Consider the following 25,251-nt stretch of genomic DNA (forward strand, 5'->3'; position numbering starts at 1 on the left):
GGCCCCAGGTCACGGTTGCAGAAACCGTGAGTTAGAGAGGTCATGCCGGCCAGCGGGTACACCTGCATCAGGTGCAGGAAGAGCAGTGACCGCAGCCTGGCCAGCGGGCCCTCACTTGTGAGTAGTCCGTTCCTGGCGAGGTTCTCGTAGCACTCGGCTGAGGGGGCGTCTGCCAGCCTCTCCGTGTGCAGTTACTTTCCCCCTTTGTCACTGGCGGGGGCGGTGTCGGCCCGCGTGTTCAGTGTAGGGTGTGTTCGTGTGCGGGAGCCGATTTCCCATTTTACTCATCAGGTTGTGATCTGTTACTTTCATTATGGATCTTGATGCCAAGACCGTCCCGGGTCGGGCCAGCGGAGGGAGCCCGCGCCTGTGCCTGTCACCCGCCCCCACCTTACTTTCTGCCTCCTCGCTTTGGGCACAGGATGGTCCAGGCTCACCTTGTGTTCTGCCTGCGTCTTGTCCTGACCCCCCTGGAATTGCTTATTCCTTTGAGGAGCCCTGGTTCCTCTGAACAGAGAATGGTACTGAGAAGTCAGGGTCTGGGCCCTGGGGACGCCACTGCTGTTGGGGTGTCCCTCCTCCCAGGCCCTCTTAGCAGTCAGAGCCGAGGAACGTGTGAGGTCTGCGTGTGTTGATGGGCGTCTGTACTTCTGTATCAGTACGTGTTCGTATGTCTGCTGAGCCTCCCAAATACCAGCTGGCACCACTGGGACGTCCTGGTCTTGTCCCTGCCCGTGTCTGCTCCCGACCCCGCCACAGAATGGGTCAGCCGTGGCCACTGGCCCCCCCTCATGTTGGTGCGTCCTGTCCCTCGCTCACTTGCACGCGCTCTCACTCTCTCAATAACGGAAGAGCGTAATTATTTCATTATTTTGCCTTTCTTTAAAAAGCAGCGAAATTACAGTGTATTTCTGTAATAATCCAGGGCGGGAGATCAACAGTTTCCTATTCATCTAAGCTTTCCTCTCTGCTCCATCCTGAACAACTCAGACCTCCAACCACGGGGCAGGATGGGACAGCACCCGCACCTGGGCTGGGGCAGCCACAGAAGCTGGGACAGGACGCAGTCCCAGGCGGGACAGAGAGCGAGAGAAGCAGGACTCACGCTAAGGCGGGGTACAGGCTCACCCAATATGGGACTCCCACCTCACAGACCGTGAGATCATGACCTGAGCTGAAGCCAGATGCTTAATGACTTAGCCTGGGTGCCCAAAAATAAGAATACCCTTAATTTCACTCATGAAGTTGCTCGTAATTTCACGCCACTGTGAAATGCCGCAGTAAACACCCTGTTCCCCAAGAAATCCAAGTTTTATAAAACTGGTGTGTGCGTGTGCGCATAGCGTGTCTGTATAAACCTACATTGGCAGTGCACGTGCTGTGTATACCGCGTTGCTCCTAAGCGCAGAGTTCCAGTGCACAGAAAGCTAACGGTAGGTCTTTGCACACACGTACACACTGTTTGCTGTGATTTATCCACGTTGGGATTTTTCTGGTGTTTCTTTCCATTTCAGCGTCATTTCAGCGGACCATTTTTTGATGTCATGACGGACCATTAGAGGAGGTGACGTTTAATGGCCCTCCTGCGTTTTATGTTCAGCCTGTTCTTTAGCGTTCAGCCCGGGGGCTGTTCACAGTTGCCTTCTGTCCTGTGCGCCACGGTGTGATGCCTGGTCCATAAAGCTTGCCGACTCCGGTTTCCTGAAGTGTAATCTGCGATTGGATCCCAGGCTGTGGTCCTCCACAAGGGTGGCGGGGGGTGGGGGTGGGGGGTCGGTTCGCATTCCTGCTACTAGGGGTGTCTCCCCAGCTGGGCTTTGTCAGGGGTCCCCTTTCTTTTTGCTTCACGTTTTTTAGTTTCACCAAAATAGTGTATTGTTTCTACTTCTTTGGTCATTAGTGGGGATGAACGTTTTTCATATGCTTCTGCCTTTCATCTTTCATGAAAGTTGTTTGTTGATGGTAGACGCGTTTCTGTTCTGTAGGAAACTCCGGGACCTTCTACAGCAGAGGCTGATAAAATTCTTTGTTGACCAGAGTAAAAAAGACCCTGAAAAATATGCCAAGTTTTTTGAAGATTATGGCTTATTCATGAGGGAGGGCATCGTGACCACTGCTGAACAAGAGGTCAAGGTAGGGTCTTTGTTCCTGGGCCTTTTTCTGGGCTGCCGTGGGCTGTGGAGGAATCCGGTGGAGGCCAGAAATCCGAACTTCCTGGGACGTGACCGTGGCATAGCCGGGCACTTTGTGGGTGTCAGTAAAGGCAGTGTTTGGCCTCCAGGCCTCTGTTGGACGCAGCAGGCCTGGCGCCACATCCTGGAGCCTCCTTACCACGTCACCGAGCTCTTCCCTGCCTGATGCCGGAAGGAGGTGGGTGTGCGCTGCCTCCTCCCACCAGCATTCAGGGTGCTCAGGAGATCACTAAAGGCAGGGGACGGGGCAAGGTGCCTGGTTCCTGGGGTGGGAAAGGCATGTTCTCTGGGTGACTAGTGGAAATCCTTTTCTTTTTTTAATGTTTGTTTATTTTGAGAGAGAGCACACACATGTGTATGTGCAAGCAGGGGAGGGGCAGAGAGAGAGAGAGAGAGTGAGTGAGAGTGTGACAGAATCCCAAGCAGGCTCCGTGCTGTTGCTGTCAGTGCAGAGCCCGACCCGGGGCTCCCACCCATGAACTTTGAGACCATGACCTGAGCTGAAGTCAAGGATTAGACGCTTAACAGACTGAGCCACCCCTGTGCCCCTGGCGGAAATCCTTCAATGTGGTGCCTCTGGGGCCAGAGTTCAAATACTTAAAAATGATACGATCATCAGGCACCTGGGTGGCTCAACTGGTTAATTGTCCGACTTCAGCTCAGGTCATGATCTCACCATTCGTGAGTTTGAGCCCTGCATTAGGCTCTGCACTGCACCCTGGTCGTGCAGGCACGTGTGGTCTCTTTTTCTCTCAGAAATGAGTAAATATACATATTTTTTAAATTTAAATCCAGGTCTGTTAACATAGTGTAGTAATGAGTTCAGGAGTAGTTTACTGATTCATCGCTTACATACGACACCCAGTGCCCATCTCAACAAGTGCCGTCTTCAGTGCCCATCACCCATTTAGCCCCTCCCCCACCCACTTCCCTCCAGCAACCCCAGTTCATTTTCTGTATATAAGAGTCTTTTATGGTTTGCCTCCCTGTTTTTATCTTATTTTTCCTTGCCTTCTCCTGTGTTCATCTGTTTTGTTTCTTAAATTCTACATATGAGTGAAATCATATGATCTTTTTTTTTATGAGGCAGAGACAGAGCATGAGTGGGAGAGGGGCAGAGAGAGATGGAGACACAGCATCCGAAGCAGGCTCCAGGCTCTGAGCTGTCAGCACAGAGCCCGATGTGGGGTCGAACCCACGAACCGTGAGATCATGACCTGAGCCAAAGTCTGACTCCCAAGCAACTGAGCCATCCAGGCGCCCCGAGAAATCATATGATCTTTATCTTTCTCTGATTGATTTCACTTAGCATAATACTCTCTAGTTCCATTCAGTTTGTTGCAAATGGAAATATTTCATTCTTTTTGATCGCTGAATGATATTCCATTATATATATATACTACATCTTCTATGTCCATTTGCCATTCGATGGACATCTGGGCTCTTTCCATACTTGGGCTATTGTTGATAGTGCTGCTACAAACATTGGGGTGCGTGTGCCCCTTTGAACCGGCATTTTTATATCCTTTGGATAAATACCTAGTAGTGCAACTGCTGGGTCATAGGGTAGTTCTGTTTTTAAGTTTTTGAGGAACTCCGTACTGTTTTCCAGACTGGCTGCCCCAGTTTGCACTCCCACCAGCAGTGCAAAAGAGATCCTCTTTCTCCGCATCCTGGCCAACATGTTTTGTTGCCTGAGTTGTTAATGTTAGCCGTTCTGACAGGTGTGAGGTGGTATCTCCTTGTGGTTTTGATTCATATTTCCCTGATGATGGGTGGCGCTGAGTATTTTTTTCATGTGTCGGGTGGCCATCTCGGATGTCTTCTTTGGAGAAACTGTTCATGTTTTCTGTCCATTTCTTCACTGGATTATTTGTTTTGGGGCGGTTGAGTTTGATAAGTTCTTTATAGATTTTGAATAATAGCTTTTTATCCGCATGTCATTTGCAGATGTCTTCTCCCATTCCGGAGGTTGCCTTTTAGTTTTGCTGATTGTTTCTTTTGCTTTAGGAATATTTTTATCTTCATGAGGTCCCAATAGTTCATTTTTGCTTTTGTTTCTCTTGCCTCCGGAGACCGGTCTAGTAAGAACTTGGTGCGGCCGGGGGCAAAGAGGTTGCTGCCTGTTGTCTCCTCTAGGATTTTGTTGGTTTACTGTCTTACGTTTGGGACTTTCGTCCAAAAATAAGTAAATACTAAAAAATACAATCATTCCATAAACATTTTTTGGCCAATTTTAAATTGCCACATAATTCATATACTGTAAAATTCACACTTTCAGAGTGAACAATTCAGTGGCCCTTCATACATTCGCAAGTTGTGCACCCACAGCCATCTAGCTTCAGAAAATTCTCGTCTCCCCAAAAAGACACGTGTGCCCCATTAAGCAGTCACTCCGAGGGTCGAGATTTCATCTTTAGCAGCGAGGAAGGAGGAGGTGACCGAGCATCTGGGGTCCCCCAGGAGGTTCTAAAGGTCGTGGGAGGTGGACCTAGGGCCCTGGCGTGCTGAGGCCGCCACAGCCTCTTCTCGGCCCTCCTTGCTGGTGGCAGACTCCAGCAGCTCTAGGCACAGGCTGTCTGCTCTTCCACCGTGTTCCTCCGCACCCCCCCCCGCCCCACATGTCTGTGCCGGATGATCAGGGAGAAGTCACTGGTATAGACGAGGTCTCAAGTCACATGCTGGCTGGTGGCATTGGGGATGGGGACCCAGGCCCCAGCTTGGGGCCACTGCTCCACCATCGGCAGGCAGCTCCCACATCAAGGATATGACACCAGCGGGCACACTGACCTTCAGCTGCCCGAATGGAGGAGGACTGGCTCCCCCTTAAATACGTGCTCACTGTCATTTGTGCCCCACGGGTCGGCGCTAGTCCTTGCCGTGCGGAAGGCTAGGAGTGCAGCCTCCACATCTCATCCACGTGCCCAGGAGGCGGGGATGGACAGAGGATGCTGGGTCTGGGAAGGTCTTTGCCACGGACAGTGGCAGTATACCAGTGGTCTAGGACAGGTGTACCAGAAAGCCCTTCTCCACGGGGCCCCGGACCAGCTAGGGTGAAGGTTCTCTCCGGGGTCCCCCGAACATTTGATGTGGGACCCGACGGATACCCTCGGAGTCCCCTCAGCCCCCCAGGGGCCGAGTGCCGTCCTTGGGCCCGGCAGCCAGGGGTGAGGCCGGCCAGAGCCCTTCCTCCCCGTATCCATAGGCTTCCAAAGCCTGTGGAAGGCGGCTGGGAGGCTTTCCGAACAGGGACCTAGAACGAGAGTGACCTGGCCTTTGTCTGCAGGAGGACATCGCAAAGCTGCTACGGTACGAGTCCTCGGCACTGCCTGCTGGACAGCTGACCAGTCTCCCGGACTATGCCGGCCGCATGCGGGCTGGCACCCGCACCATCTACTACCTGTGTGCCCCCAGCCGGCACCTGGCCGAGCATTCCCCCTACTACGAGGCCATGAAGCAGAAAAACATGGAGGTGAGTGGGTCACGGCTTGGGGTCCAGACGGGATAAACAGGGTCTGAGCCCCAGACAGTGGCCGAACGTGCTCGGGAGAGCCAAGCCGCATGAGGCAGCTGATGTCCAGGGGTCCTGAGGCCCAGCCAGGCTGCCGTTAGTCTCTGTGTCTCTGGGAGGTGACATGGGGCTCCTCCGTAGTCACTGCTCCTACTGCTACTCCTACTGCTAGGGCCCCCTCAGGACCATCTGGTGAACCACTGTATCCATGAGGCTGAGGAAGCCCCCGGACCCCAGTATGGCCTTTCCAGACATAGGACCCGGCCCTGGCCTCACGCTCCGCTCTGTCCTGTTGCGGGCAGACTTCTTCAGGCCCGACGCCAATGCTCTTGGGCTCTCGCAGGTTCTCTTCTGCTACGAGCAGTTCGATGAACTAACTTTGCTACACCTTCGTGAGTTTGACAAGAAGAAGCTGATCTCTGTGGAGACGGACATCGTTGTTGATCACTATAAGGAGGAGAAGTTGGAGGACGGGTCCCCGGGTAGGCTCGCTCCCCTTCTCTCTGGGCCCAGGTGTGGGTGGTGGCCTGGAGGTGCAGAGGAGGCTAAGACGGCCTCTTCCATCTTGTAGTGCTGGGTTCATATGGAGTTTTTTCTCTTCTCATGTGTATCTGGGGTCCCCAGCCTACACAGAGGAAGCTGTTGGGGGGACCATCTTCATGATGAATGGGAAACATTTCTGTTTAGATCCTGGGGGTCTGAGTGCTCCCTCCAGCTTGGCTTCCGACAGAATCAGAAGTGGTCTTTTTTTTTTTTTTTTTTTTTTTTTTTTAATGTTTGTTTTATTTATTTTGAGAGAGTGAGCAGGGGAGGGGTAGAGAGATTGAATCCCAAGCAGGCTCTGTGCTGTCAGCATAGAGCCCGATGTGGGGCTTGATCCCACAAACTGCAGGATCATGATCTGAGCCAAAATCGAGAGTCCAGACGCTTAACCGACTAAGCCACCCAGGCGCCCCTAGAGATTCTTTTTAAAACTCTCACAAAATTGGGGCGCCTGGGTGGCGCAGTCGGTTAAGCGTCCGACTTCAGCCAGGTCACGATCTCGCGGTCCGTGAGTTCGAGCCCCGCGTCAGGCTCTGGGCTGATGGCTCGGAGCCTGGAGCCTGTTTCTGATTCTGTGTCTCCCTCTCTCTCTGCCCCTCCCCCGTTCATGCTCTGTCTCTCTCTGTCCCAAAAATAAATTTAAAAAAGCGTTGAAAAAAAAAAAATTAAAAAAAAAAAAAAACTCACAAAATTATATGGGCCTCAGGCAACCAAAAATGTCTGTCTATTTATTTATTAATTTAATTTAATTAATTTAATTTAATTTATGCTCCACACCCAGCATAGGGCTTGAACTCCTGATCCTGAGATCAAGAGTTGAATGATCCTGAGATTAAGAGTTGAATGCTCCATGGACTCAGGCAGCCAGGTGCCCCCAAAGTGTCCTTTTTGGGATCCAATTTAATCTGCTTACTTTTAGATGAAGGTCCTTTTGGGAAGCCTCTGTCTCTGCGGCAGTGGCCGACAGGGGTGGAGTGAGCCTTCTTGAAACCCGGTATTGAGGCATCAGCATTTTAGGCCCCCTGGGATGCCCTGGGGTGGGCGGCTCTGAGCCCGCTCCCATCTACCCTCCTGTAGCCAGTGACCGCCTGTCCGAGAAGGAGACGGAGGACCTGATGGCCTGGATGAGAAATGCACTGGGGTCACGTGTCACCAATGTGAAGGTGAGGCCTTCCGGAGACGGCTGCCACCCGGCTGCCATGGGCCTCCGGGACCGCACAGCTGCCGGCCCTGTGGGTGTCTTCCCCGTGGCCGTGATCTGAGGGGGAGACCGGCGTGTTGCTGCCACACCTGTGTGTGCACGTGCGCCAGTGCCCAGGGGCATATGTGTGCCACTCTAGAGCAGGTGGAAGCAGAGAACCGGGGGGGAAGCAGAGAACCGGGGGGGGGGGGGGGGGGGGGGAGGGGGTCGGTCCCCAGCTGGCTGTCCCCGAGGTGCTGTGGTGGCCGAGGACACGGGGAGCTGACTACCCACCTCAGGTTCTTAGGGGTCTGGGTGGGTCTCAGCGAGCCGGTGTTCTGAATCGTAATTCACAGGAGCCGTACTTCCGTTCCGTGGAGGAGCTTTAATTATAAAGGAAAGGGAATATACGGAATCAAACCATTAGAGTAACATAAAGAGGGGGAGAGTGTAGAGAAGAACAGAGAAGGGTTCGTACATCAAATCGGTGCTCACGACATCCAGCCTCGTGGCTGGGGGAGTCCCGCAGCGAACAGCCTGGTCGGGGTCCCGACTGAGGGTCCTGGGCCGAGCATCCTTCTCAGGTGAGGCTTCCAGCTGTTGCCGCCAAGGCGGTGTGTGCCCTACGCGTGTGTGATCCCGGTGAGTCATGGAGTCTACCTAAGCGTAGTCTTTGTTTCTCTTACCGTCTCACGGTCTTGGGAGCTCGGCATCTGCATATTTCTCTTCACTCCCTGATCCATTCCAGGGGGCCAGCCTGGTCTGGCTCGAGAGGGCGAGGCAAGTTAGTCCCTCTTGGCGTCAGGAACAGGCCAATTCTGATGCCGAGGCCAGATACGGAGCACAAGCCAACTCAGGCCTCTGGGACTGTGTATGTGCGGCTCTGGGCAGAAACGCACAAGTCACATAAGTTCTGTCCAGAGCAGCTGGCAACCGAGCAGTCCAGCTCGGACCTACAAGAGAAGGCCATGGTAGCCGGAGGACAGGTGTTCAGCGTGAAGTCACTGGCACAGGGACACCTCCAGGCGTGGCGCTAAAGGTGTGCAGGGTGGGAACGGCCAAGAGCAGAGGAGGCACCTCTGTAAGAGGTGGCACCTCTGTAAGAGGTGGCATCTGGGGACCTGTGTGGCTTCCGGGCAGTGAGCATTGAGAGCCAAGGCGCACAGCCGGGATTTCTCTTCGTGACATGTGCTGTGTCATGCACAGCATGACCCCCGAGGTCACAGGGTGACCTCCGAGCTAAGTAGAACGAGTGCATTTGACCCACGAAGGAGACGAGGTGGAACACTTCCCCACATCACAGCTTGGAGTCCGGGAGCTGGATTTGAATCCCGGCGCAGGTTCTCCATTGCCGTGCCATGGGTCCAGCAGGCCCAGAAGTCTGGCCTGAGTCTGCAGGCCCAGAGCCTCTGGGTGGCAAGGGAGAGGCCCACGGGGAGCAGGATCTCGAACGTTCGGTGGCAGGTGTAGTGGATGAAATCCAGGCCCGTGGGAGCCGTGGGAAGGGGGCTCAGGCCATTGGGACAGGCAGGACAGAGGGAGGATGGGCAGGATTAAGGGAGGACGTACTGGAGAGGCTGGGGCCTTGGGCAGGGGAGCAGCCGGGTTGCGGGGTCCTTGACTGCTGTGGGACCCGGCCATGGCCCCCGTGCAGCGGAGGTTAGTTAACCCAGGCCAGATGGAGCTGGGACAGCAATGGACACGTTAGAGACCAGTAGTTTTGGGGGGTGGGGGATAGAGGAGGAGGGAGTCCACGATCGGGATGCGTTCCAGGAACTTCGTGTGGTGGCAGCTCAGACCCCCTTCTCGCGACTGCCAGGGAGGGGTGTCCCTGGAGACCTGCATTGTGTGTGTCACCCGGGGAAGCTTCACGAATGGCCCAGACCCTGCAGCCCAGGGGCCCCTGCCTCCAGCTCCTCCCTCACCTCTGGTCCCTGGCCTGGCTCCTAGGTGACTCTCCGGCTGGACACCCACCCTGCCATGATCACCGTGCTGGAGATGGGGGCCGCCCGGCACTTCCTGCGCATGCAGCAGCTGGCCAAGACCCAGGAGGAGCGCGCTCAGGTCCTGCAGCCCACGTTGGAGATCAACCCCAGGTAGGGCCGCCGGCGCCGGGCCCGGGCCCTGAGCACGCGTTTCCGACCTGCCACATCGTGTGCGTGAGTGGGTTTGTGTGCTGCCTTCGTTTACGGCACCTCAGGAGGGCATAAGGCTTACGTGGTTTGATGACTATTAAACTATCTTCCGCAAGGTCCTAAAAAACCACCTTGTTGGCCTTCATTCAGATGGCCCCGTTTCCCACTAGAGTCTGTCCCTGTCCTCAGAGGTCACCAGAGCCCTCGCTGCAGGAGTAGTCATTTCCTCACCTCGCCGTGGTTCTACCGTCTGTTCACGCATCCGTGAAAAAGCTCTGTGTTGTCAGTTTGGAACTTTGACGTGTGTGGGATCCTTGAGTGTGTTTTTAAAGTGCTTCCTCGACTCGGCACGAGACAGTCTGCGTGGAGGGTGGCTCAGGTTTGCGTTTGTAGCTGAGAAATAGGAGTCTGCCTTAGCACCGTTGGGCTGTTTTGGGGTAGTTTCCGTTCGGGGGCTGGTGGCGACAGGTTGCTGTGAACACTCTTGTCCCCCTCGTCCCCATCTGGCTCACGGCCCGGCTACCCTCACCTGGACGAGGACGTGCGCGCTGCTCGCGTAGCACGGGAGTCCCCAGGGCCCTGCATTGACCATCCTTTGGCTTGGCTTTCTCGTGACATGCCTTCTAAGACCGTCCTTTTTTGTTTTCTCTTGAGAGAGTGTCAGCAGGGGAGAGGGGCAGAGAGACCATCTCTGTGCTGAGCCTGGAGCCCGACACAGGGCTCAATCCCATGACCCTGGGGGTGGTGACCTGAGCCAAAATCCAGTGTTGGACGCTCAACTGAGCCACCCAGGCGCCCCTACAGTAATAACTTTTAAATGAAATTCTATCAACAGGTTACCAAATATGTTACAAAATAGCAAAAAGCAAGCATCCCTCGACTTGTCCCCAACCACAGTTACTACAGCCCATTTGGCGTATTTTCTTCTGGACTCTGGCCTTGTACTTTTGTCTTTTTTGCATTATGACTCACTTTATCATATCTTTTTTAATGCTTGTTTTATATGTATTTATGTATGTATGTATGTTTTATAAACATACGTTTTGTCTAGACTGCTGGGGAGAGGGCAGAGGTTCCTATTGTACTTTCTGAGCCAAGTGACTACACCTGGAATCGGGTGAGCGCGCTGACTCGGCTCGCGGCCGGTCAGGCGGCAACGGGAGCCGCACCAGTGTGTGCGTGTGGCCTCTGTCCCGGGGGCACACAAGGCTTCAGCTGTGGGCGCCTGGCGGAGAGGCTGACCCCAGGCTCTACCTAATGCTGGCACACAAGTAGTTCTGTGGGAGAGCTGTATGGAGGGCTCGTTCTTATTGCCAGGCGATTTTTAAATTTTAGTTGCTTTGAAAATTGTTCATCTGTGCACCGGGTTCAGAATTCTGAAGAACCAAGGGAATCCATAGTGAAATTTCCCTAGTACCCAGCACGGCCCCCCTTAGGTCGTGTTTTCCCAGAGTTGGCCTGCACCTGTCGTGCATGCAGATTGGCTGGTGGCTTTCTTATAAGGGTTTCCTACCGTACCCGGTGCCGTGAGCAGGGGGATTGCTAAGGATTGCTAAGTCTCAGAGCCATGTCCAGGTGAATTTTAGATTGTGACTGCCCTGTACCCCGTAGCAGTTACACATCTTTCCCCAATGCCTTCAGTCTGAGCTCAGTCGGTTAAACGTCAACTTTGGCTCAGGTCATGATCTCACTGTTTGTGGGTTCGAGCCCTGCATCAGGCTCTGTGCTGACAGCTCAGAGCCTGGAGCCTGCTTTGCATTCTGTCTCCTTTTGTCTCTGCCCCTCCCCACTTCTCTCTGTGTCTCTCAAAAATAAAAAAATGTAAAAAAAAAAAAATTTAAATGTGAACGTTTTATTTGAGAGGGCAAGACACAGAGCCTGACACAGAGCTCAAACTCATTGTGTGAGATCATGACCTGAGTTGAAGTCAGTCGCTTAGGCGCCCCATACCAAAGGTCTCAACTCTGGCCATTTGAAAAATTACAATTTTGATGGCGGTATCTTAGGAAAAAGATCAGATAGTGTAAGTTTATGGCATTTTTTTTCTATGTAGAAAACAATAGAATTCCTAGGGAGTTGTAGTGATCATTTTCTTTTTGACTTGTGTGTTTTACATTTTGCTTCAGAAATCTTTCTCTTTTCCCTGTCAATGTTTGTATTTATTGGTGTAAGAGATCCAGTTGTGTTCCGGGTGGCCGGCCAGTGACCCTACCTATTGCCCTCTTAACGCTGTCTCTGTCAAGTACTGGCTGCCCTCACGTCCCCACGTGTGCATCAAGCTGTGTAGAACGGTTGCCCTTTCGTTTTCTAGAGCCAGCGGTCCAGTTCCTGGAGTCTTACAATGTGCTTTCACATCTGGGCCACGTCTCCTGGCTGTTCTTCTATGCTTATGAGCTTCTAAGACTGCTTTCATACCTAAACTAATAAAATCTTTTTCATATTTTAAATTCCTGTTGGTAGTGTTTCTGTCCTCGGAAATCCGTCATTTTGTGCCTTTTTTCTTAGACTGGACCGTCCACCATGCGTCTTTTTGACTGTTTCGGTAACCCCAACCTCCCAGAAAAGTCCTCAGAATACAGAGGCTCTTGTGCTGGTTGTGCAGCACCCAGCCCTGACCTGACTTCTGGTGTTTTCTGTGCTGCAGACACACACTGATCAAGAAACTCAGTCAGCTGAGAGAGAGTGAGCCTGACCTGGCCCAGCTGCTGGTTGACCAGGTGAGTCTTCTGGAGCCAGAGTTCTGGAGCCTCTGTGGCGGGGAGGTCGGGGAAGGAACAGTGCTCTCCCTCCCTCGTCTGCAGGGCCTTGCCGTCTCACTAATGCGGTTCCCCTGCCTTTCAGATCTACGAGAACGCCATGATCGCTGCAGGCCTTGTGGATGACCCCCGATCCATGGTGGGCCGCCTGAACCACTTACTTGCCAAGGCCCTGGAACGCCACTGAGGGGCAGGGATGCCCCGCTCTTGCCTGCGGTGAAAGGGCTCAAGCAGAGGTGACAGATGGAGGAGGCAGCCAGGGACGAAGGACTAGATGCCACCAATGAGAACATCCCCTTTGATTGTGCTTTATTTACTTAAATTAAAGGTATTTCTTAATCTAAGTATTAAGTTTTTTGTCCGGACAGAGGAGGTGGGTAGGGGGCTCTGTTTCCACAACCCCCTGCTCACAGTGGAACTGGAAATAGTGACAAAAAGCCCACTTCTGTCCTTGCACAGATTCCAGGTGCCGTGGGGAGAGAGTGCTCAGGGGAAACCTTAGGCCCAGCGCTTGACCATAGCGACAGACAAGCTGGGGCCCCACTCACATCAGGCTCTCTTTAGTGTCACCTCCACTGGGTAATGGTCACTGATGGCCTGGGCCTGTGGGGAAACACATGGTGAGCACAGGGGTGCCTGTCATGGCATACTCTGTGCACACTGCGTCCTGACCGGACCCCTGCCCTGTGTCTGTCACCTACACCCCTGTCCCAGCCCCATCAGAGCTGCAGACACGTACCAGCTGGTTGCTCAGGCCAAATGCAGCTTGGAAGTTAAAGGGGGTGGCCGAGTCCGGGACGATGGCGTGCTGGAGCAGGGTGCCTGCCACCACGATCCTGCGGCACCACACACGAGAGGCTCCCCGTCAGCCTCGAGGCTGGCTGCCCACACGCACCCTTCGCGCCTCTCTCTGGTCAAGGTCATGACCCATTGCTGCCGGGCAGCCCCCCGGGCGGCCTTGGCTCCACAAGCTGAGCCGAGGGACCGGGAGTACCTCCCCTGGCACTAGGGCCCCAGACGGGGCCTGACCCAGGTCTTGGGAACTTGGACCGAGCGGTCCAGGCGGCCGGCGAAGGCGGCCTCGTCCTCGCCTACCTGTCGTAAGCGCAGCGCGTAGAGGTGGCCGTGGTGTCTGCGGTGTCCGGGATCAGCCACTGGAAGGCAGGGCTCGTGCGCAGGCGGATGGATGACCACTGGGAGGGGACCACGTAGCTGCAGCCGGCGTTGAAGTCGCCCATGAGCATGACGTCCTACATGGAGACACCGGTTGGTCAGACACCTGGGTGCACGAGCGGTGCCTCCAGGGCCCGGGCTGCGGACTCACCTCCAGGTCCCACTTCTGCCGCACATCCAGGTAGACGTCGTAGAGAGAGTCCATCTCGGCCACCGCGTCCAGGGGGGCCGCGTGCAGGGGAACGATGGCAAACTCTCTCACCTCTGCGGAGACGGCGTTGTGCTAAGCTCAGGGCCGTCGCCAGGGGGTGGAAGTAACTAAGACCGAAGTGCTGGGGGGTCATGTGATGCGAGCCTGCCGGGGCCCCGGGAAGAGCTACGCACCAGTGAGTGGGGAGAAGAACCTGACGATGGCGGGCTCGCGGCTGAAGGTGTCGTTCCCGCAGGGCTCGCAGCCGTCGTCATACTGGTAGCTGTCCAGCACGGACACCTGGTCGGGTCTGGGGGAGGCCAGGGCATTAGCCCGAGACCGGGGGTGCCGCCACACGCCTGCACCGTCCTGCCTCTGCACGCGTTGGGGGAGCCCCAGGGGTGCGGCCCACGCCCGGAGCAGAGGGGCCCATGGACCTCTCGACCACCCTCGGGCTTCCGTTAGCACCCTCTGGGGGTGGCCCGCGTCTCGGCACCGGGGCTTTACCTGAACACGTAGAGGTAGCGTTCCTTGTAGCTGTTGCGTCCCAGCGGCTCGCTGACCACGTAATGGAAGGCGTTTGGGTCATCCCTGGATTGAGAAGACAAATGTCCCAGGGAGCCCTTCTGCCGCCCATAGCAGGGCTCCTGTCCACAACAGGAAACGGTGCCGTGCCCTGGAGGGGCGTGTCACCATCCTGTGCCTCCCCAGGACCCCGCCGCCATCACCCACTGATTGAGTATGTCCAGCAGCCTTCCCACGGCTGTCAGGTGGCTGTCTCTGACCTCCTGGATGACAGCAATATCGTAGCGACTCAGGATCTGCAGACAGGACCACAATGGTGCTCAGCAGGGCAGGCTGGGCAGATGTGGGGGTGGCTGGGCCCTGCTTCCTCCAGGTCCCCGTAGGGCCACAGCCGCTACTCCCTGGGGCACTTTTGTGGCATGGTTTGGTCTGACACTCTTGCCTGTGACTCTGCTGCCAGATGGGGGCCCTCCTGTCACCAGAGGCTCTCAACACTCCCCATCTGTGGCCACCCTCCAGACTGCCTGCCGGCCCACTGTTCCCAGGGCCTGTTAACCCACATCCACCCCCAGGACTCCTCAGAGACAAGCCGGCCTGGACCCACCTTCACGATGTAGTTGGAGAGAGTGGCATTGGACATCTTGGTCTCCCCAAAAGTGCGGATGTTGAAGGCTGCTATTCTCAGGGACAGGGCCACATGCAGTAGGCCAGCCAGGGCGAGCAGCGCCCCCATCAGCCTGGCACCCCTCATCCTGGAGCAGGACGCGTGTTTACTCAAGAATCCGGGGACAGCAGAGACAGACGGTAGCCCGTCCTCCCCCGGGATCTAGCTGCGTGGGGCCCAAGGGTGAGTAAATCCCATCTCTGTGGCCTGTGCTGAGCAGGCTGGGAGGAGTCTCAGAACCTTCCCATCAGTGTCCAGAGGCAAGACACCTAAGTGACAGAGCCTGAGGTCTCTACCCGCCAGAAGACAAGCGCCTGTCTTGTCAGAAGAGGTGCCAGCCTGAGGTGGCCCCTGGCCCTCTATTGGTGGGACGCTGGCTCACTGCCCTCCCTGCTCAGGGCACCCACCTAGACAGGACTGGCCAGTCACCCAGAGGGACCCTGAGGGCAACCTCCGGGCCTGGCACCCACCTTCCACGGGCCACAAGTCACCCTGCCCTCGGGGCAGGACTCACCTGAAGGTCAACATCTAGAAGGACGATGGGAATCCTGACAATCGGGGATCCTCTGGTCAGTATCAACTTTGTCCTTTTGCTGCTTTAGGAAAAAAAAATCATTTACAAAGGGAAGTGGATCCAAAAACAGCTGAGAGGCCCATGCAGAGTCGTAGCTCTGAATCCCAACACAGGGAATACGTGTCCCTCCGGGGGTTTTAAAGGTTTAGGCAGCCGTGACCTTTCCCAGGGCATCACCTGGGGGACACAGAACAATGGTGCTGCCTGTAACGGATGGCTGCCGTGTGTTTACTTCAACAGGCACAGGTTCTCGCTGCTGTAACAGGAGCACCTGATAATATTTGCGTTTGGTCTTAAAAAGTCTAATGAAAGGGCCAAAGGAGCCCTCGTCCTTCACACATGCCGCTCTCCCAGGTATGGGGAGGGAGCAGGTGTGCGCTGGAGGGCGGCCCAGCTGCGTTCCAGCATGAACACGACCTTGGAGCCACGGGTCAAAGCCAGCCATCCCCTCTGTGGCCCCGAGTCCCGCAGCACCCCGAACACCACCCCCTCATTGGTCAGCGGCACGGCTGCAGGCAGACAGGCTACAGGTTGGGCTCTCCGAGGAGCACGCGAGGCCAGAAGGCCATGGGCACCAGGAAGGGGTGATGACACAAGGCCACCTCGGTCGCCAGCAAGGCAACAGGGCCCTTATGTTGAAGAGGTGTGTGTTCCAGGGATAGGTGACCCTGGGTGACAAGGACACTGTCAAGCAGCTGAGGCTCCAGGCCCCGTTCCAGTCCTTTTTTGGGAATCCTTAACTCTCCACTTACTCATGTTCTGTGACTCCTGAAACAAGTCACCAAAAAGCTGGTGGCTTAAACTGACAGAGGTTTATTCTCTAATAGGCGTAGAGGCCAGAGATGGAAACCCAAGATGTGGCAGGGGCTGCGCTCCCCCAGGGGGACGCGAGGGGAAAGTCCCCTGCATCCCAGCCCTGAGGGCTCCAGGCCTGCGGTGGTGGCTGGCGGTGGTGGCTGGCCGGTGGCCGTGTGGCCTTATCACCCAGTCTCCGCCTCCGCCCCACACGGTTCTCTCTCCTGAGTCCATTTTCTCGGCCCCTCATTCAGGATGGGATGGAATTCAGGGTCCTCCCGGGGAATCAGGATCTTCTCCCCATCTCAAGAGCCTTAACTGGGTCACAGCTGCAGAGTCATTTTTGGCCACCGGAGTTCACATTCACAGGTCCCAGGGATTGGGACATGACGATCTTCTGAGAGCCATTGTTTGCCCCACCTACGGGGGCTCCACCCACTGTGGGGGGTGTGGGCTGTTGTCTCCAAGGACAGCCCTGGGAGTGGGAGGGCCAGGTCCCCTCCTGGGACTGAAGGTTGTCTCAGTAAAGACGGAGGGGGGGAGGGGGGTGGTGCTGGAGGGCAGGGAACAGAGGCGGCCTCCGGGCAGCTGGCAGGGAAGTGCAGATCCGGCACCAGCTCGTCACAGAACAGGAGGTCTCAGAGGGGACGAAAAACCGGTCAGAAGGTAAACCAACAAGACCAGGAGCCCGAAGTAATGAAAACATGCTGACAGATGGCAGTGCTTGTCGGCACCGTGCCAGTCAGTCCGTGTGTCTCTCGTGCGGTGGAAACCAGGTGGCCTGGTCCTCAAGCCGCCAGGAGGCCCATCACAGCCTTTGCAAAGGTCTGAGTGCTGCTTCTGCTCTCGGTCTCTGGGTTTTTAAGCATCAAAATCCAGACGGCAAGCAGCAGGGGAGACCGTGTGTATTCGGGGCAGGTGGCCGGCCCCCCGTGCCCATGCGCTTCAGCCTTCCTAGACACACCCCGCCTGACCTTTTGAGGGAAGCCTGGGAGCAAAGGCGGAGGGAGGCCACCAGCCCCGCTTCTGCCCAAACGCGGGACGCCGACCACAGGCGGCACAACAGGCGTGGCTCACCCTGCAGGAGCCTGGTCTCTCCGTCTCTCAGCACGCGGGACGCAGGCACCTGTCCTACCTCCTGGGAAAACGCTGTCCCTTGTGCCCCGCAGAGCTCCCAGCCGCGGTCAGTCCCCCACCCCAGTCTGACTGGGGTTCCTACAAAGAGCAGCGTGCACGGCCGCCCACAGAGCTGGGCCTGCAGAAGAGGCAACACAGCCCGAGTGGGAGCCGCGACCAGGAGGCAGCCATCTGGGGCCCACACCAGGCTCTCCCACTGCATCAGCAGCCACTTGGAGCCTGTCTTCATCGCTAAAACAGGAATAAAACTGTCACTGCCTTGCTCGTAGGTTTAAGAACCGACGGATAACATTCCACAGAAATTCGCATCTTAAAAATACATCTTCTCCTGAAGAACAGTGACCCTGTCAAATGCTCCACTGCTGTCATTCTTTTCACCTTTAACTCCTGGACTTTGCGGTCTGTGTCAGTCAGCTCTTGTTGTGTAACAAGCAACCCCAAAACTCAGTGTACAGGATAAGCATTTTTCCCTCATGCTCATAGGCCCGCAGCTACCCAAGGCAAGCCCTTCTAACATGGGAGAAGGTGGAAACTTCCAGAGGAGCAAACAAATACACAATGCCTCCAGAGGCCCAGGTTCAGAATTTGCATGTTGCCACTTCTGTCCGTATCCCCTTGGCCTCAGCAATAGCCAAGCTCAACACTAATAGTGGGGAGTCCGCTCCTCCCATGCCCAGCCAGCCCACAGCGGAAACAGAGAATGGGTGCCAGGGAAAGGCAGGTGGCCCAGTGATTCTGGCATGTTTTGGTCTTGTCAGCAGGGAAATGAGTGCCGACAGCTGCTCACCATCAACCCTGAAAAAACACTACCCTCTTTGGTTAAACTGAAACTGCTCCAGATACAAGAAGGGGAAATAGCACATCACAATGGTTTACTGAAACCAAAGCCAGATCTTGAGCTCTGCTGTGGGCGAAATCAAAGGATAAAGAAAAAAGCACCAAGCCTCTAAACACAAGGCTGGGAACACACACCTCTGCAGGCTGGTGGCCTTCACGTGACGGTAAGTGCCCTAAGACCCCGTGACCCATTCCTACAAGCTGTGGGGGCTGGGGTGACCGCCCCCAACATGTAGCCCGGGGAAGAGGAGGTCCCCAGATCCAAAGGGAAGAGGAAAGGACACACAGCGACGGTTCCCAAACCGTGCAGTGAGGTACCTCCGGCCCCACGGTGAACTTCCAGGGCAGCATAAGATACTTTTAACTTCTGAACAGTGATACTCAACATGGTCAGACACGGTGGTTAAGGTAGCTCATGGTTTCGGCATTTTATCCTGCTACGTTCCTTTCTGTGGCCTCAGGACTCTGCAAAGCTGGTTTCTGGCAGCTACTGAAAATGTAATTACTGCGTGATGATCACTGTGGAACAGGCGCTGAGGATGGCAGCATCCAATCTGATTCCAAGACTTGAAAAGTGCCCGGCATGACAAAAACAGACACAGAGACCAATGGAATTGAAAAGACACCCCAGAACTAGACCCACAAAAGTAACTCGTCTTTGACAAAGCAGGAAAGAACATCCAACGGAAACAAGGCAGTCTCTTTAACAAATGGTGCTGGGAGAACTGGACAGCAACATGCAGAAGGATGAAACTAGACCACTTTCTCACCCCATTCACAAACACAAACTCAAAATGGATAAAGGACCTGAATGTGAGACAGGAAACCGTCAAAACCCTGGAGGAGAAAGCAGGAAGAAACCTCTCTGACCTCAGCCGCAGCAATCTCTTACTTGACACATCCCCAAAGGCAAGGGAATGAAAAGCAAAAATGAACTATTGGGACCTCATGAAGATAAGAAGCTTCTGCACAGCAAAGGAAACAATCACCAAAACTAAAAGGCAACCAACAGAATGGGAAAAGCTTTTGCAAATGACATATCGGACAAAGGGCTAGTATCCAAAATCTATAATGAGCTCACCAAACTCCACACCCAAAAAAACAAATAACCCAGTGAAGAAATGGGCAGAAAACATGAATAGACACTTCTCTAAAGAAGATGGCCAACAGGCACGTGAAAAGATGCTCAATGTCGCTCCTCATCAGGGAAATACCAATCAAAACCACACTCAGATACCACCTCACGCCAGTCAGAGTGGCCAAAATGAACAAATCAGGAGACCATAGATGCTGGAGAGGATGTGGAGAAACGGTAACCCTCTTGCACTGTTGGTGGGAATGCAAACTGGTGCAGCCGCTCTGGAAAACAGGGTGGAGGTTCCTCAAAAAATTAAAAATAGACCTACCCTATGACCCAGCAGTAGCACTGCTAGGAATTTACCCAAGGGATACAGGAGTACTGATGCATAGGGGCACTTGTACCCCATGTTTATAGCAGCACTCTCAACAATAGCCAAATGATGGAAAGAGCCTAAATGTCCATGAAGTGATGAATGGCTAAATAAATTGTGGTTTATATACACAATGGAGTACTACGTGAAAATGAGAAAGAATGAAATCTGGCCATTTGTAGCAACGTGGATGGAACTGGAGAGTGTGATGCTAAGTGCAATAAGTCATACAGAGAAAGACAGATACCGTATGTTTTCACTCTTATGTGGATCCTGAGAAACTTAACAGAAGTCTGTGGGGGAGGGGAAGAAAAAAAAAACAGAGGTTAGAGAGGGACAGAGTCAAAGCATAAGGGACTCTTAAAAACTGAGAATAAACTGAGGGTAGATGGGGGGTGGGAGGGTGGTGATGGGTGTTGGGGAGGGCACCTGTTGGGATAAGCACTGGGTGTTGTATGGAGACCAATTTGACAATAAATTTCATATTACAAAATAAAAAAATAAATAAAATGTAAAAAGTACCCAGCAGGCTCACACATTCCATTCATAAGAAATGTCGGGGACTTAATGAAAACATATTTGTCTTCGGATTTACCTGTACAGATCTTCCTCACTTTACAATAAGGGTTACATCCCGATAAACCCACTGTACCGATGAGGAGTTGCTTTTTTTTTTTTTTAATGTTTATTTATTTTTGAGAGAATGAGTGCAAGCAGGGGAGGAACAGAGAGAGACGGAGACACAGAATCCGAAGCAGACTCCAGGCTCTGAGCTGTCAGCACAGAGCCTGATGTGGGGCCTGAACCCACAAACCGTAAGATCATAGCCTGAGCCGAATTTGGACACGTAACTGACTGAGCCACCAGACGCCCCAAGGAGTTGCTTCTTATGACGAGCAAAGAACATGGTTTATGGAGATGGAACTCTACTCCTGGTGAAAATCTGACGACTGACAGAAGGACAACAAGAGTATTTCATAAACTTAGCTGACAGAACAACAGGGTTTGAGGAGACTCCCAATTTTGAAAGAATTCCTACCGTGGAACCAATGCTATCAAACAGCGTCACATACTACGGAGAAATCGTTCATGAAGCAAAGAGTCCATCAATGGTGCAAACTCAACTGTTTTCTTACTTTAAGGAATTGCCACAGTCACCCCACCCTTTGGCAGCCAAGACCCTCGTGTGTCAGCAGCTGCCAGCATCAAGGGAAGACCCTCTACCGACACAAAGATTATGTCCGACTGAGAGGTCAGTGACAGTTACCATTTTTTAGCTGTAACACAATTTTGGTAGGCAGGCTTCACACCCAGTGCGGAGCCCAACGCCGGGCTTGAACTCAACAACCCTGAGATCAAGACCTGAGCCAAGATCATGAGTAGAACACTTAGCTGACTGAACCACCCAGGTGCCCCAGCAATAATTTTTTTTTTAATATTTTTGAGAGAGAGACAGAGAAATTGCAAGTAGGGGAGGGGCAGAGAGAAAGAGAGAATCCCAAGCAGACTCCACACCATCAGCACAGAGCCCGACATGGGGCTTGAACTCACAAACTATGAGACCACGACCTGAGCTGAAATCAAGGAGTGGACACGTAACCGACTGAGCCACCCAGGTGCCCCAGGAAGAAGGATTTCAAACTATCATAAACCGTGGGATGGCAGATGATGGTTAGTTGCCAAGGCCTTCAGAGGAACGCGGTTTTCCACCTGTTCAGAAACACGCCTGACTCCCTCCTCTGAGATGGGGCTTTGTCTCATATCCTGGCTGCGGCCGGGACATGTCCACTGACACCCTGTGGGCCCTGCAAACCTGCTATGGTACAGGCAGACCACAGACTGTGTCCCTGGATGCTCCCCAGCCCCGGCTGCGCCTCCATGTAGATGCTGGGCCCCTGCTTTCCCTCAGAGCCTCCCCAAAAGCAGTCGGAGGACACACTCCCCTCTGGCTCTGCAGCCACCACTCCAGGCTCCCCGAGCACGTGCAGAGCCTGCCAGTGGGATCCCTGATTCCCGAAATCCACCCCGTGACCGCGTCTCCACACAGCACTCGGCACATCTTGTGAATGTGTAATCAGATCATGTTATTCCTCCGCTTGAAATCTGTCATGAGTTTCTCACTGTCCTTAAGGTGAAAGCTGACGCCTACCAAGACTTGTACGATTCTCGCCCAGGGCCTCTGCTCTGCCTGCAGAGCTGGGCCACCTTGTCGTTCTGACTTCAGCTCAAACATCACCTCTTGAGGGAGGCTATCCTCTCCCCAGAAATCCTTAGCACCAACGCCGTCCCAGTATCTTCTCTTTCATGACATCTTTTTCATGACTGTTTTTCACGACTTGTTGTTATCACTTTTTTCTTTGTTTCTAACGTGTCTGCTCTTGTTTATGCTCATTTAAGGCCAGACACAGATGAGAGTAGATGCCTCATCAAACCCGTCCCACAATCTGCCCTGTGCCTAAACCAGCGCCTGGAACACAAAAGGGGCTCTACTAACAAACGCTTCTCGCAGTGGGGCTGGGAGCTCCCCACCTCCCTCATCACCCTCCCAGCTGAGTAAGACAATGTCCCTCCCTCATGGACCCTCCACAAAGAACCCAGCATGGTCTCCTGTCTTGAAGCACAAGGTACGTGGAGGGGCGTCCAAGTGGCCTCTGGGCACTTGGTCTGAGCTGACCAGAAGCTTCTGGAGGCCATGGCTGTCGTGGGCATGCGGGCATACCTCCCCTTAGCTAGACTCAACGTCTACTCTTCTCCCCCTGGAACACTTGCTCACTGCCCCACAAAGTGAGCGTTTTAGAAGGGGCTTCCACCCCTTCCTTCAGATACAGGGCTGGTGTCTTTGCCATGACACTGCTTTAATCCATGTCAAACAACCTGTGTAGGTCAGCAGCAGGTCTCAGCTCAGCACACTGGCCTTGGCCCATGATCCTGTCTTACCTCACCATCCCTCCTGAATTTATTTCTGTTCATTACAAAGAAGCCATTAACCCAGGGTGGAAAACTCAGAACATCCATCTAAACTGCCACAATTCAAAACATCATCAGTCACACTCAGCTGTGGACCGGTCCCTGCGTCCTCACCCCTGGCCGTGCCCACGACATGCCCATCACATGACCAGAACAGGCGACACCCAAGTTCCATGACGTGAGGCCTTAACAGTGTACGTGTGCCCCCGCTGGGAGATCAGACAAGCCTCAGTTTCCCCAGTGCCCCCAGTCCTCAATGATCTTCTGCACGCCACATTCAGGAGAAGCAAACGAATAGATGACTTGACTAAAAGGCAGTTTCTAAGGCGTATGTTGGAGACACTGGCATACCTTTAGCCCAAGCCCATAAATACACGCTCCTCTTCTTGATGATGAATCTGAGGCCCCTAAAGATTTCACTAGCCTCACAGCTCTACTGACGAGACTCAACATGCTAGCAGTATTTCCAACACAGCTGCATGGAAGTATGTTCCCCAAATTCCAAAGACCCCTCAATTTCTCCAAGCACCAAGAACCTTCTTCGGCAGGACCCCACACCTCTCTCAAGGCTGGGGGTCTACAGAAGAGACCAACAGGGCGCTGAGGAACCAGGAAAGCAGCTCACCGGACTATGTGAGCTGGCCGCGGGGATGTTTGCATGGGTATTTTCTACTGATCTATCTTCCAGCTCACTGCTGGTTTTTTCAGCCATCTCTAATCTGCCGTTAAATCCGCTTACTGAATTTTAAATTCCATTATCACACTTTCCCATTTTTGATTTTTTATTTAATTTTTTATGAATTCTCATTCTGTGATACTCTGCATCTTATCTATTTTCTTCAATATGTTAATTAGTTAAGGTCTGTGTCTGATAACTCCAGTATCTTAATCTCTGGGGGGTCTGTCACCCCGCCCACTGGTCCTGTTTTTCAGTGTGCGTGGTAACCAGACTCGAACTCCCTCGGCATCAGGCACGGTGTATGACAGAACGACAGAGGGTCAGCCAGGACAGTCAAGGAATCAAGCAAGTGATGGCTTAGCTCATCCACGGTCCTTATAAAGTCCCACTGACTTGTGGATTTCCCCCACACCCAGGGTGCCCCCCAAAAGGGTCCCAGCCAAGAGCCTGGTGTTTCTCATGTCGTTTCTCCTCGAGAGGCTCTGAACTCTGCCCTAATACTACAAAACTGCCAGCAATCCTGCTCTGCTTTCCAGCCACTTTCTGCTTCCCTTGCTTGAGTTATGCCTCAATAGGGGACCACTGCTGAGCATCAACCTTGCGTCTCTGGCCTCCTTCCTCTCGGGGCTCTGCTGCCTTAGCAGGCCCAGAGCCCCAGGTCAGTCTCTCCAGCCACATGAGAATATACGGGGCTCTCGGGGCTTCTCCCAGCAGCTCCCCCTGCCCAACCCCAAGGAGAAAGTCCAGTGCAAGAAGTAGGCTCACCTCCCCGAACTCCTCTGAGTCGTGGCTGCCAAGGAAGCTCTTCAGCTCCTGAAGCAGCTCCTCTCAGAATTATAGCCAGTTCCTGAGTCCTTAGCAGGCACTGGTCAGCTGTGAACTACTCGATGGCCAGAAGCAGTCTATTTTCGCTACCTAGAATGAGTCATCGGAATGGAGAGCAGTGTGAGGACAGGATGTGGGTTGATAACCAGGCAAGCTGGTCTGGCCAGCACAGGCAGTATGGACATCTCTGAGCCATACGTGTCCCTGTGCAGAGGTATGCCAACCAGTGAGAGACAAACACAGGCCATTCGCCTCTCCCCGAGCAAGAGTCACTGGGGCTGAAACCTCTGTATCCTTATCTGAACCCTATGGTATCTGTCCTTACCAGCCCAGTCCTACAATGAAGATGGCAGCAGGACATGGCAATTCTACATTCTAGAAGCTCATTCTGTAGCTTCTCAGAGAACAAGAGTGTGTATCCTCAGCTAAGGTCTACCACCTCACTCTGAGAAGGAGCAATGAGGCCTGCCGGCTGCCAGCTCCAGGCCTGCCTCCTCCCTGGGGACTCTGCCCTCTTGGCCGGATGGGCAGTGCTGGTTTCTGGTAAGACGTACAGCTTATCTGCTGTGCCTCCTGCCTAGGGCTGGCCGTGGGGCTTATCTACTAACATTATAGTTTGTCACATGTTGACAGTTTCAACTCTCCCAAATGGGCTCCTGCCTCAGGGCCTTTGCACAGTTCCTCCACCTGAGCATTCTGCCTCCAGATGGCCAAAGAGCTCACCCCTCTCTTCATTCAAGCCTCTGCCCAGATATCACCTTACCTAGTACCCTATTTAAGTCAACATGTTTTGTCCCTCTACGCTGCTTTTTTTTGTCTTACCACCCATCACATCCAATGTACTGTCCGTCTCCCAAGATGTGGTCCCCCGAGAGCTGGGGCTTATGTAGCAGCATCAGGTAAACAAGGCCTGACCTGCGGCAGGTTCTCTCTCACCAACTACTTGCTAAATGAAAAGATGACCGTCAGAGGGGCCTTCATGACAGAACAATGGTGTTAGATGCTCCCACCCTCTCCAGCTGCTCTGGCTGTCCCCAGCCGAGTGTGAGCATCTCAAAAGGGGCCTGACCTGGTCCTCTCTGACGCATGAGTAAAGGGACAGGCTTCTGCCACTAGG

At 53.9% G+C, this 25,251-nt stretch overlaps 2 protein-coding genes across 3 annotated transcripts in view; one reads left to right on the forward strand and one right to left on the reverse strand.

The window, feature by feature from the left end:
* TRAP1 (TNF receptor associated protein 1) overlaps positions 1–12,661 on the forward strand; it is a 45,486-nt gene extending 32,825 nt beyond the window's left edge. Inside the window, exons 12-18 of the mRNA XM_058711168.1 lie at positions 1,986–2,133; positions 5,479–5,664; positions 6,047–6,185; positions 7,324–7,409; positions 9,377–9,522; positions 12,206–12,278; positions 12,403–12,661. Coding sequence (XP_058567151.1) covers positions 1,986–2,133; positions 5,479–5,664; positions 6,047–6,185; positions 7,324–7,409; positions 9,377–9,522; positions 12,206–12,278; positions 12,403–12,504 — 880 coding nt within the window. The 3' untranslated portion in view covers positions 12,505–12,661. The remainder of the gene's footprint in view (positions 1–1,985; positions 2,134–5,478; positions 5,665–6,046; positions 6,186–7,323; positions 7,410–9,376; positions 9,523–12,205; positions 12,279–12,402) is intronic.
* On the reverse strand, positions 12,602–24,230 carry DNASE1 (deoxyribonuclease 1). 2 transcript variants are annotated; one of them, XM_058711169.1, is made up of 10 exons: positions 24,075–24,230; positions 15,384–15,462; positions 14,810–14,957; positions 14,413–14,501; positions 14,188–14,271; positions 13,875–13,990; positions 13,642–13,754; positions 13,413–13,567; positions 13,057–13,153; positions 12,602–12,920 (listed from the first exon to the last, which is right to left on the reverse strand). In XM_058711169.1, exons 2-10 carry the CDS (start codon positions 15,395–15,397, stop codon positions 12,867–12,869), a joined length of 870 nt encoding a protein of 289 aa, XP_058567152.1. In that variant the 5' UTR covers positions 15,398–15,462; positions 24,075–24,230; the 3' UTR covers positions 12,602–12,866. The 2 variants fall into 2 exon arrangements, with proteins under 2 accessions (XP_058567152.1, XP_058567153.1); XM_058711170.1 differs by having other exon boundaries at positions 15,384–15,465; positions 24,075–24,219.
* Positions 24,231–25,251: the final 1,021 nt, after the last annotated feature.

Source organism: Neofelis nebulosa, chromosome 18 (genome assembly GCF_028018385.1).
Source record: "Neofelis nebulosa isolate mNeoNeb1 chromosome 18, mNeoNeb1.pri, whole genome shotgun sequence".
Lineage (NCBI taxonomy): Eukaryota > Metazoa > Chordata > Mammalia > Carnivora > Felidae > Neofelis > Neofelis nebulosa.